The sequence below is a fragment of the Lissotriton helveticus genome, chromosome 11 (assembly GCF_964261635.1).
Source record: "Lissotriton helveticus chromosome 11, aLisHel1.1, whole genome shotgun sequence".
Lineage (NCBI taxonomy): Eukaryota > Metazoa > Chordata > Amphibia > Caudata > Salamandridae > Lissotriton > Lissotriton helveticus.
In genome coordinates this window covers 903,072,823-903,085,526 of record NC_136072.1, presented here as the reverse complement: position 1 = coordinate 903,085,526, position 12,704 = coordinate 903,072,823, and the positions used below count along the sequence as shown (strand labels likewise).

Sequence of the window (12,704 nt, the reverse complement as noted above, 5' to 3'; positions counted from 1 at the left end):
TGATATCCTTCAAGATCCAAAAGATCTCTGTAGGAGAATGAGCAGAATGCTCAATTTTTCATAGAGAAGTACACAGATTGAGCAGGTTTTATTTCAGTGTGGTAATGCCTACGCCTAATAGCGTTCCTGTACTTCAATTCACATGCCTCATCATAGACCTTTCTTCAACATCTTCTAGTCCTATGCATTCCTTTTTTCAGAGCAAAAAGCTTCTGGTTAAACCAAGGGGATATTTGTTTCCCGTTGGGGGGTCTTAAACTTCTTATCAGGAAAGACCTTGTTTAAAGAAGTAGTGGTCCATTTATTGAAACAATGAGCGGAGGAAGTGACTGTACCGGTGAGGTCAGGTTTTGAGGTTGGTAAGACTTCTGACCAGTCCTCAACATTTAACTTAGACAACAATATTCCCAATGAGTGCTCAAAGGCTTAACTGAGGGAGATAAGGAAACTGTTAGCATGTGTGGCAGGAGAAAGTGGTCTGATCAGGTTAAGGGAATAGGAGTCTACACCTGGAGGAGGTCAGTGTTACAAAACACTAAGTCTAGGGTATGGCCTTTTTCATGTGTAGGCCCTTTTACTGGTTGCTTTCATTGCACGGACGCTAAGTCAAATAACTTCTTAGACGCTGCATCATTAGACACCTCAGTATATCAAATAAAATCCCCATGTATGGCAAAACGTGCTCTATTTATAGCTAAATCAAGAACCATATCAGGAAGAGCCTGCAAAAATTACGTGCATGGGCCCGGTGCATATACACTAGGATGCCAGAAAAGGTCAAAATTGGAGTAAGGGTCAATGTGTAAAGAAGACTTTTGCAATTTGCAGCCTTAAGGGGAGAGAATTTGCCCTTTAAGGTGTTTCCATATATGATGGCTATTCCACCCCCTCCTTTGCCTTGCCGGTCTAACCTGGTAATGCAAGAACCAGGAGGAAGAGCTTCAACCATATCAGGAGCGGAGCTATCATGTAGCCATGTCTCAGTAGGGAAAAAGACATCTGATAGAACTAGTTATGAAGAATTACAAAATATGTATATGAGCGGAAAAATATATATTTCACCAAGGCATGTAACCCCCTACACATTCGCATACCCTGGAAAACGCAAAAAACTGTTTCAAGGAGGGGAAGAAAAAGTTTTCATCAAAAGAACAGGAGAACACAATCCAAACTTTTGATGGAAAGTTCTCCAAGGAAGCGTCTTTCCATCAAACTTGGTAAAAGAAATGTTATGAAATGGCTTTTGAGTACTACACTGTCCAAGCCTAGGAAGAAGTCTAAATAGGGAGGCAACTTTTATTTGTAGGTGTTGCAGCTTAAACTAATATTTCTCTGTGTTCCAATTTTTAAAAATACATTTTAAAAGGAAGAGAACATTGAAAAACATAAGTTATATTGAACTGGAATTTCATATTTGAACATAAGGCCTCCCAGAATTCTGTGATCCAGACTACGGAAACAACTTCCAGCAATATATATACAATTTGAAAGAACTTAACACATTACTAGTTTGTAAACCCCAAACCTTATCTATGTGACTTGACAAGATGACCAAGTGAATACAGTTCATTTGGTCTTTTTATGAAGTTTAAAATGATATTTGTGTGTGGAATGTTTTTGTAAAACCTTAATTTAAAGAGGTATTCAATATCACTGTAGGCAGAGCCAATCTAGAAAATATAATTGTTCTTAGTTACCCACTCAAAATATAAAAAGTCAAGAAATTTCACTGGATATTGTTGAAAATACATAGAGTAAAAAGACTCTTGAAACTAAATGTAGCTGGAATGCCATTCAAATGACATTCTAAAGAGAGTCAATAATCATAAAATAAGGTAACAGCAAATAGTATAGAAATTACGAAAGCAGTATGTTTTTTAGTGTAAATGAAATTGAAAATGCCAGGAGATGCATCAGACAACCAGGGGATTGTCGAGCTAATTGGAATCAGTTTGCCTTTTTCTATAGAATAATTGCTAACCTTTCCTTTTTGTGCAATGGTATATCTGGCCATGTTCCTGGGCGAGAGGTTGATATGGGTTTGTCGTGGGCAGGATATCCTGTGAGGTGCTCGACACACCATTTTCACACTGATATTGTGAGCTCAGGTTCGATGAGGAGCTCCGTGTGGCTTCTGCACTGAAGGGGCTGTGAGTAGAAACTACTTTCTGTCTGACTGTGCTCCTCGGTACCACCGGGTACTCCTTGCTGAAAGAAATATGCAAACGAATTAATGTCATATAGTTGTATACATGAACATAGCAGAACCATTCTTGGTTCCTGCAAACCTCCCCCACGAAAGTCCCACCTCAATATCTGCAGATAATAAAGTACACATTCTAAAATACACTAGGCTTACTTATATCCAATTTAACTTTGATGTACCAAAGAACAGTTCCAACATTTAATCGCTGAAAGAGCCTAGGTAATCACAAGTCACAACAGAATATTGCTCCAAAAGAAAGTCATTTTCAATCATTCTCAAATAAATGTATCAACAATACATTACAGCGGAGGAGCAATAAATGCAGCATAAGGGTTCATGAAATGTTAAATACATAAATATGTATTAAATAATGTTATATATCTATTTTTACTTCCTTTTCAAGACAGTGAGGAATAGGCCACACTCTAAATAGTATGGGACTCACATCAGGACAGCAAGTAGTCTCCTAATGATTTATATTGCTTATAGCAAACGAGAGGGACAACTAATGCTTATGAAGCAATCTTTCGTTGGTAAGTGTCTATTTAGATGCACCAATTTGTTTATGCTTAGAGAAATTTCAACTGAACATCTTTTCAATTACACGCATAATCATTTCTTCATATTGAGGGGTTACTCCAAATCTTACGGTCTGATCATCCATAGCAATACATGCTCATTTGACAATACTGCTTGTGTGCAGTGGGGGTTGTCTGAAAGTGGTTGGTTGAGTGCAGGTCAATCACATTGGGGTTTGTGTTTGACCACCTGTGATGTAAAGGTATATACAAAAATGTGATGGACGAATGCTTGAAATAATCTCAGCCACTGGTAATTACTTGGGGCTGCATCCAAGTCCATCGCTATTTTGCACTACATTCCACCTCAATTCGGACCCAGACATATGCAAAGCAGTGCTTACTGTGCTCCATTAGGGACAGATCAGCCAGAAACTGACAAGCTAGGTCCTCTCTGAACCGGAACACAATAAACCCAAAACCAGTAGTTTGAGCTGGACTGTTCCCATTGGAGATGAGACAAAACTGATTAGGATATGGCTGCCTCAAAACTGAGGTGGCATGGTGCTCAAAATAACAGTGGATGGCCATGTGGCACTGAGTAATTATCAGTGGCTGAGATTAATTCAAGCTTTCCATCCATCACTTTTCTGTATACTTCAGTGTGACGCCCTAAATTGAACCGATATGTCCCTATATGGGTCCTGCGCACACTTTGCCAGTGCAATCAAGCTATACCCGACTGACAAACCCTAATAAGGATGAAACCTGACTTAGGTTGCTTGTGGTATGGTTCAGAGTGGTCCTGGTCTGGCAGTTCAGGCTGGACTGTTCCTATTAGAGTAAGATCAAGACTGATTTGCATATGACTGGGTCTGGGGGGGAGGGATCGAAAGACAAGAGAGGAAATGGTTTTACAGAAATAACGGATTCATATCCCAAAGGTGAACGTGGGTTTCAGACGAGATAGGTCTATCGCCCAGATTAAACAATCTCATAGCCTGATGGATTCTTCTTCCTGTCCAGGTGACGTTCTCCACAAACACACGGTATAATACGAGACACTATATCTAGATTAACGGCTCTATCTTGCATTACCGCAAACTTGCTCCTGAAAGGGGTAATAGCATTACAATACACTTCCTCCAGAATGGAGCAAGACCTCTGACCTCCTGGTCAGGGACCTGCTCTCCCCCGCAGCTCCGTTCCTAAGTACCATTCTCAGGGCACCGGGATATACTCTCTCAGGTAGGTGTCGAGACCCTCCTCCACCCGCAGGCTCCTGCCTACGCCTCATCCCAGGTGGTCCAGTGGGAGAGCCTTGCTCTTCTGCTGGCCGCTGTTGTTTGTGACTATCCTTGTGCCATTTTTCTGTGTTCTGTCTCTGTGCCCATGTCTGTCTTGAGCCATTTTTTAGTTTATTTGCTGTTCTCCATTTTCTGCCTTTTCTGTGCCAATAATTGTACCTGTGTCCTCTGTGCCGTTCGGTCCCCATCCCCCTTGCCCTCCATGCCCTTCCCAATGCTGCTGACCCTGTGGCCCCTCCCCCCACCAGTTCCTGCCTGCTTCCCGCCTCCCAGCTGCGCTTCCCTCTCCCCTCCCCTACTTAATGGCGGCTGATGCACGGCTGCGCAGCGGACGCGCCGAAGATGCGCCAAAGGCAAGGCAGTCTGCGCCTTCCGCGATCCATCCGCTGCCAGCCCCAGGAACCCTGGATCTACGACCTTCCACTGCTACAACTCAGCTGCCCTCCTCGCACTCAACCCCGGAAGAAACAACAACTTCCAGAGATCAACGCCGAACACCACCCACGGCCAGTTCTCCTGCTGACACTGCTGAAAATCCTTTACCATCAACAGTCCCCCCACGACTGCTGAACCCACGCTGGACGCCCGCACCACCGAAGCCCTGACATGCATCCTCTTCAATGTGCGCTCCCTACACAGACAAGCCATGGAGATCTGGGACCTGCTCGACACCCTCTTGCCAGACGGTGCCTTCTTCACGGAAACATGGACCAACGCCACCTCCGCCTCCGACATCCCCACCGCCATCCCCTACGAATACAAGATCCAAAGAAAGGACTGCTCACCGCCCAGGAGGAGGACTCGCCATAGCACACCAGAGCTCCCTCTGACTCCTGACTCCAGCTCGAGCGACCCCCTCTCCAACACAGAGCACCTCCACTTCCAGATCCAGACCAGCCCCCAAACCACGCTGTGAGGATCCCTCATCTACAGATCCCCGGGCCTCGCGCCTCTTCTGCCACCACCATCGCCGACCGCGCCGCACCCCACGCCAAGGCCTCCATGGAGTACATTCTCATTGGAGACCTGAACTACCACCTCGACAACCACAGCGACCCCGACTCCACTACCTTCCTTGCAACCTCAACAACCTAGGATTGAAGTAGCTCATCACCACTCCCACCCACAGAGCAAGACACACCCTCGGCCCCATCTTCACAGGAGGGACAAACATCCACTTCAGCTACACCACCAGCCCCTCTGGACAGAACCGCCACTGTGTACACTGCACCTTCAACACCACTAACACACCCAAACCCGCCCGCCACAAAGAAACTGGAGTAAGATCATAGAGAAACACCTCAACACCACCCTCCTCCATTACCGCCCTACCACCACGACCAACGCCAATGCCAAGTCTGCAGCAGAAGAACTACACCGCTGGATCTCCAGCTGTGCAGACAAGATCGCACCCCTCTGCCACCCTGCCAAACCACGCCCCCTGATGGCCGCCTGGTTCACTACTGACCTCCAAGAAGCCAGGCGCTCCTGCAGACGCCTCGAGAAACTCTGGAGGAACAGGAAAACCACGAAGACCCGAACACCTACAGGAATGCCATGACTGAATACGACCAGCGCCACCAAGCGGACCTTCATAAAGAACAAAATCCACACCAACGGTAGCAACACAAAAGAACTCTTCAATGTCAAACAGCAGTTCACCAAACCCCCCAGCAAAGCCATGAATGTCACACCTTCCCAGGACCTCTGTAACAAGCTCAGCTCCTACTTCCACCTGAAGATCAAGGCCCTCTACGACAACTTCAGCGAACAGACTACAGACACCATCCCCCACTCCATCACCAACAACCAGCCCACCATCACCACCTGGAGACCTGCTACCACCAAGGACCCCGCCATGACCATGAAGAACACTCACTCAGGAGCCCCCATGGATCATTAATGCCTCCTTCGAAGCCTGCATCTTCCCCGATGACTGGAAGCGGGCAGAGGTCAAGCCCCTCCTCAAGAAACCCTTGGCAGACCCGATGGACCTGAAAAACGAGTGGCCCATATCTCTCCTTCCCTTCGCAGCTAAAGTCACAGAGAGATTTGTCAATGCACAGCTGACCACCTTCATCGAAGAGAACACCATCCTCGACCCCTCCCAGTCTGAATTTTGCAGCAACCACAGCACTGAGACAGCCCTTCTCGCTGCCACCAATGACATTCGCATGCTACTTGACCAGGGCCACCCTGCACCCCTCATCCTACTAGACCTCTCTGCAGCCTTTGACACCTTCTCACACCACACTCTTGCAGCCAGACTCCACGACGCTGGTATACAAGGAACCACCCTCGACTGAATTAGCTCCTTTCTCTCCGGCAGTACCCAAAGGATCAGACTCCCACTCTACCTCTCTAAACCCACAGAGATCTACTATGGAGTACCCCAAGGATCCTTGCTCAGCCCCATGCTTTTAACATCTACATGGCCCCCCTCGCCACCATCGTCAGACAGCACGGGCTCAGAAAGTATCCTACGGCGATGTTACCCAGCTCATCCTCTTCCTCACAAAACACCAGCAGACACCAGACTCTGTTTCCAGGAAGGAATGAAGGACATCGCAGCCTGGGTGAACAACAGCTGCGTGAAGCCCAACTCAGAGAAGACAGAGGTCCTCGTACTCTGACCCTCCTCCATCACCTGGGACAACACCTGGTGGCCTTCCGCCCTCGGAAACCCACCCACTCCAACAGACCATGCTCGAAACGTCAGCATAATCCTAGACTCCTCCCTCACCATGACCCACCAGATCAATGCCATCACCTCTACCTACTTCCTTCAACTCCCTCCGCATCCTCCGCTAGACCTTCAAGTGGATCCCCCCGAAGGCAGAAAGACCATCACCCACACACTCATAACCAGCAGACTGGACTATGGCAACGCCCTCTCCACCAGAATCAATAGAACCCTGCTACAGAAGCTCAAAACCATCCAGAACAGCGCAGGCAGACTCATCTTTGGAACCCCATAACACGAGCACATGACCCATCACCTACGAGACCTCCACTGGTTCCTCGTTGAGAAGAGAGTAACTTTCAATCTACTCACCCACACCTGCAAATCCCTTCACAACATCAGACCCAAATACCTCAACGAGAGAGTATCCTTCCACATACCCAAAAGGAACCTCCTCTCCACCGCCGTCACCCTGGCAGAGACCCCCCCGCAGTCTCAGAACCAGAGCAGGTGGAAGAGCCTTCTCCCACATCGCAGCAAAGACCTGGAACAAGCTCCCTTTCAACATCAGATGCTCCCCTACTTTGCTCACCTTCAGGAAGAGCCTCAAGACCAGGCTCTTCGACTGATCCAGAGCTGCACCCCCCCCCCAGCACCTTGAGACCATCACGGATGAGTAGCGCACTTTTTAAAACCCTGATTGATTGATTGATTGATTGAAACTGATGGAGCATGGTATGTAAATTAACAATGGGCTGGGATGCAGCCCCAAGTCATTCCATTCATCATTCTTTTGTATACTTCTGTGTGATAGATTAGGAACAGACCTGGTCTTTGGCAAGGCCCTCTGGTCATCATCCCCTGTTTGGCATGACCTTTCAGATGTTTGCAGCATGTTTTGGCTGCCGTGGTAGGTTGGGTGCATGAAACTGTTGCATGTGATATATAAGAAAAAAAGGATCATTGGAAGAACCAAAAGTTAAAGTGAAGTTGTGTTAACTTTGGTTATCATGCCTAAACATACGTTAAGAAAACTCAGAAATTCACTCAATCATAATCCATAACTCAGACAACAGACATGCAAATCATAGCTCCTACACTTGTGTATTGGATTTTTGGCCTGTGCCGGCAGGGTTCATGCCATTCACATTACGTGTGCCCCCAGTGGGGAGGAGGGGTGGCTTGCAACCTAAACAGTGCCACTTGATTCAAGCTTGCCAGGCTGATATGGGGTGATGCCCCAAAACCGGTAAGATGCTTGTTTCCGGTCCAGGGGGGACCTGGCTTTGCAGTTCGGGCTGGACTGTTTCTATGAGGAACAGGGTCAAGACTGATTTGCATATGGCTGGGTCCAAACTGGGGTGGCTTTGGGAGCAAAAGAACAATGGATTAAACCCAGATCTTTGTGACCAGGGGTGAATGTTTGCATTGTTAAGTATTCTGTCCATCATTTGTTCCTTTTGTATTTGTCACCCTAAGTGGGAAGGGTATGCCCAGACAGGGGTCCCGTGCTCACTGCGTCACTGGATTGAAGCTAGCCTGGCTGATATGGGAAATGCCCCAAAACTGGTCCCAGGATGTTTGCTTCCAGTCCAGGGAGGACCCGGCTTGGCAGTTCGGGCTGGATCATTCCCATGAAGAACTGGGTCAAGACTGATTTTCATATTGCTGGGTCCAAACTGGGGTGGCCTGCTGAGCAAAAGAATGATGGTTTAAAGCCAGATCTCTGTGACAGGGAGAATGTTTGCATTGTTCAGCATTCCGTCCGTCATTTGTTCCATTTGCAACTGAGGTAGAAGGGAGCAGCCAAAAGCAGGAAAATATAACCTGCCCATTACTTTTTAAAGAAAAAACCTGATACCCTTTGATACTTTCTGTCTCTATTGTGGCAAGCAGATTGGATGCAAAACCCATATTGGACATCAAGTCTTTCAGTGCCTCAGGAGTATATGACGTGCAGCCAGATATTATGAGGGACAGGCCATATTTTTTTTAACTCCAGTTTATATGGCTACTTTCTGTTCCCATGTGATGGGCAGATTTGAGGTAGGCTCTCTATTTTGCCTCCTGGTAGGAAAAAGTCTTTCTATGCCTGAATGATCAGCGGTGTGGTTTAATGTCAGGAATGGCCAGCCTTTCACCACATTCATTATACACAAACATCACAGTTGTCTTTTTTCCCTGTTATTTTTTCAGTTCTTTATTTGCATTTAAAAAAATGCAACAATGACTGTATAAAAATCGTTTCAGCAGAAGAAGAAACAGCGCATGAGTTAGTCATCACAAATCTATGTGAGTTTCACAATATTGGTCCAAGTTCAATCCGCTTGCATTATGTCTATTCACATTTTAATGGATGTACTGTTTACTCCAGTATTGGAACTTTCATAGAATTCACATGCTTGCATCATTCCCCGTCGTCTAGATGGGAGTCCCCGGTACATCAAAATAGCAATGCTAAACAAATACAAAGCAGAAACCAGGCCAAGGCCCATTTCAGTTTTGTAACCTATGTCTCTCTTTTTGATTGCATGTTAAGTTTCAAGAGGATGATTTTTAGGAGGAATATGGTAAATATCACAACTATATTCCTCAGCAACAATACCATCAGGATTATCAGGTGGAGGTATCATCTTTGTTAACGGACCTACAATTTATGTTGGTTGACTACAGGAAGAGATTTCCCCCAACACCTGTACCTCAGGAAATACCGTCATTAGTTCCTCATCCATGTTCTATACCGTCTCCTCCAAAGAGCGTTCAAACTATACTGCAGTAATCACCTCCATCAGTCTCTCAACAGGATCCGGGTACTACAGATGATGATCAGGAACAGGGAGAGCTTAGAGATCCGCATAGGGAATGGGACGACTACCTCAATCCCACGCCTTTGCCTTCGGTGCCTGTTGACTCACCACCAGAGGAAATTGGTGGTTTTCATAACTTGCTAGGGAGAGCTGCCAAGAGATTTGATCTACTAATGCCGGATACCCAAACGGACTGTTTTGTTATATGTTTTTAAAGAGCCCTTTAGGAAATCAGTGAGGGCTATCCCCATAATAGTTCATGTATGGGAGGAAGGACTCATGGGCTATTCATCAATGTCAGCTCTGATGGTCAGAGCAGCTAATGTCCTTACCATTCTGGGTAGATATGACAGACAAATATGGTGTGACCTGGCTCTGTATATGGATCAACTTCCTGAAGAGAGCAAATAAGAAGTTAAGAAAATTGTCCAGGAGGACGGGAGAGCACCTGTAGAGGTTATACATTGTGCGATGGATATCGCCACTACAGCATTTAGATCTCTGGGGGATGGCTCCGAGCCTCTTAGTTGAAATCGGAAGTTCAAAATAAGATCCTGGACCTTCCATTTGATGGAAAAGCTTTATTTGGGAAGCACATTGACAATGCACCTCAGGATATTAGGAAAAATACTTTAGGGACGCTTCAGTACCAGAAAGTGCCCATTAGAGGAGCTAGAGGAAGGGGCCTTCCTTCCTGCAGGGGAGGATATCAGCAGTATAGATACCCTTTGTACGCTACATCATACCAGTCGCATCAACAACAGTATGTTCAATGACAGTCAGAGGCGTATTCTAAATCTGCCTCCAGAGGAAGAGCTACATTGAGAAGGAGTCCCAGTACACGTTTACTTACAAGCCACAAATAAATATGAACTAAAGACTTGAAAAACATATACATGAGCCAAGTCAGGTAATAATGGGGGTACACTGTTATTTAGTCCCAATGGACCTTGCATGAACAATACATTGCTTATTTGAAAGAACACAAATTGGTGCCCCAAGGAGTGAGGGAGAGGTAAGGGGTGCAGGTTGGTGTGATTGCATGCAAGGATAGAGGGTTTTTTTCAGGATCAAAGTGACGGTCAATCGCCTATTAGTCAGAATACAAATACAGATAAGTGTCTTCCATGCGGAGCCAGAAGAGAAACATATAAATGTTCAACAGTATTCAGATTGCCATGCTTAGATGGCCTTTGTGAGCATATTATAACTGAGGCATATGCTGGCGAAATCATAAGTTGTCGACGTTTCAACCCCAACGTAGAGAAGGATCAATGGAAGCCTTACAGGGGGTCTTCCTCAGGACAGGGGAGGGGGCAGCGGGTGGGGTGAGGGGGCCAAAACCCTGGTGTGCAAACAAATGGAATTAAATTAGTAAATGCAACAAGCGACTGAAAAACTTTATTAAAATTTTTTTTTTAATTACTGTGATGCTGATAATCAGTGTGATATACATGGTGCTATGGGCGCAGTGGGCTCCGCAGTTTCAAAGAGAAGGGAGGCGGCAAGTGGATTACTTATCAAGATGTGAAAAGAGACAGCGCTTAGGGATCATAAAGACAACATCGTGCTTGATGGCAGTCTATGTTGTAAGTGTTAGGCAAATGAAACACTTACTAAGGATAGAAGAAATCAAATCTCCCTTTGTGGTAAAGTACTTCACAAAAAAGCCGCCGATGTCGCCTTCACACACAGCTGTTCAGTCGTCCACAGTGGCATGTACAAGACTGTTTGCCAAGCTGGGCCTGACTCTGAACAAGGAAAAATCATCTCTGCACCCTTCCCCGAACATCACCTTCTTAGGAGCAATTTTAGACATCACAATAAACAAGGCGTTTCCCTTCCTCTCTCTATCTCTCTCTCTCTCTCTCAAAAGAGAGAGAGAGAGAGAGAGAAAGAGAGAGAGAGAGAGAGAGAGAGAGAGAGAGAGAGAGAGAGAGAGAGAGAAAAACAAAACTAACTTCACTGGCCTGATCATTCGCAAAAAGAAAGTCACTCTCAGTTCGGTGTTACAAGTCACTCCTGGGAACAATGTCATCTTGCATCCCTCTCATTCCCTTCTGCTGGTTATGGATGTGTCCATTGCAGGAAGAGCTGGATTGACACTGGCGTCAAGCAGTAGGTTCCTTCGAGGATGTCATTACAGTCACACAGAGTATGATCCACGCTGTGTCTTGGTGGTCCCGACGTCAAAATATTTCCGTTGGTCTTTCCTTTCTTACCATGCAGGCTCCACATGTGATCACCACTGATGCCTCCCTGGAAGGATGGGGAGCCTTCCTGCAAGACCTCCAAGTCAGTGGGCGTTGGCAGTGTCATGACCAGCAGCTTTACATCAATTTGCTGGAGCTCAGAGCAGTGAGATTTGCATTGCAGGCATTTCTGCCAAAGATAAAGAACTTGACTGTGCTCAACAAGCATGGTGGCACAAGGTCCTTTCCCCTATCTCAAGAGGCCCAGTGCATCTGGAAATAGGCTTTCCAGAACAGAATGTCTCTGAAGGCAGAACACCTTCTGGCTGATCAAAATGTCACGGCAGACACATTAAGCAAGCTCAAGTCTACCTGCAACGAGTGGGAAATCCATCAGAAAACCTTTGACAGTATTTTTCTAAAATGGGGCAGGACAATCTCTTTGCGACAGCACAGAACAAGAATTGCCGGTACTTCACAAGTTGGCGTCACCAACCGGGATCCTGGGGGAATGCATTTTTGATGGCATGGTCAGGCATCTTTGCCTATGCTTTTTTGCTGATTCCCCTCCTACCATGACAGCTCATGAAGATCAAGACAGAGCCTTGCAGGATGATCCTGATACCTTTGACTCCCATCTCGACGACGGGGAATGTTTCAAGCATGTGAATCTATCAATCAATCAATCATGCCATTTGTATAGCGCACTACTCACCCGGGAGGGTCTCAAGGCGCTTGGGGGGAGGGGTATGCTACTGCTCGAACAGCCAGGTCTTGAGTTGTTTCCTGAAGGCGAGCTGGTCCTGGGTCAGCCGAAGGTGGATGGGGAGGGAGTTCCAAGTCTTGGCAGCCAGGTAAGAGAAGGATCTTCCTCCGGCGGTGGCTCTTCGGATGCGTGGTACGGCTGCGAGGGCGAGGCTGGTGGACCGTAGCTGGCGGGTGGGCGTGTAGAAGGTCAGGCGGTCGTTGAGGTACTTGGGGCCCAGGTCGT

The 12,704-nt window shown here is 46.5% G+C and overlaps 1 protein-coding gene and 1 long non-coding RNA gene across 3 annotated transcripts in view; one reads left to right on the top strand and one right to left on the bottom strand.

The window, feature by feature from the left end:
* TBX5 (T-box transcription factor 5) overlaps window positions 1–12,704 on the bottom strand; it is a 615,870-nt gene that overhangs the window by 21,537 nt on the left and 581,629 nt on the right. For both annotated transcript variants that reach the window (XM_078665962.1, XM_078665961.1), the window contains exon 8: window positions 1,982–2,208. In XM_078665962.1, the coding sequence (XP_078522088.1) occupies window positions 1,982–2,208 (227 nt within the window). The remainder of the gene's footprint in view (window positions 1–1,981; window positions 2,209–12,704) is intronic.
* The window catches only part of LOC144791294 (uncharacterized), a 483,505-nt gene that overhangs the window by 262,359 nt on the left and 208,442 nt on the right, over window positions 1–12,704 (top strand). The gene's annotated exons all lie outside the window — the stretch shown is intronic.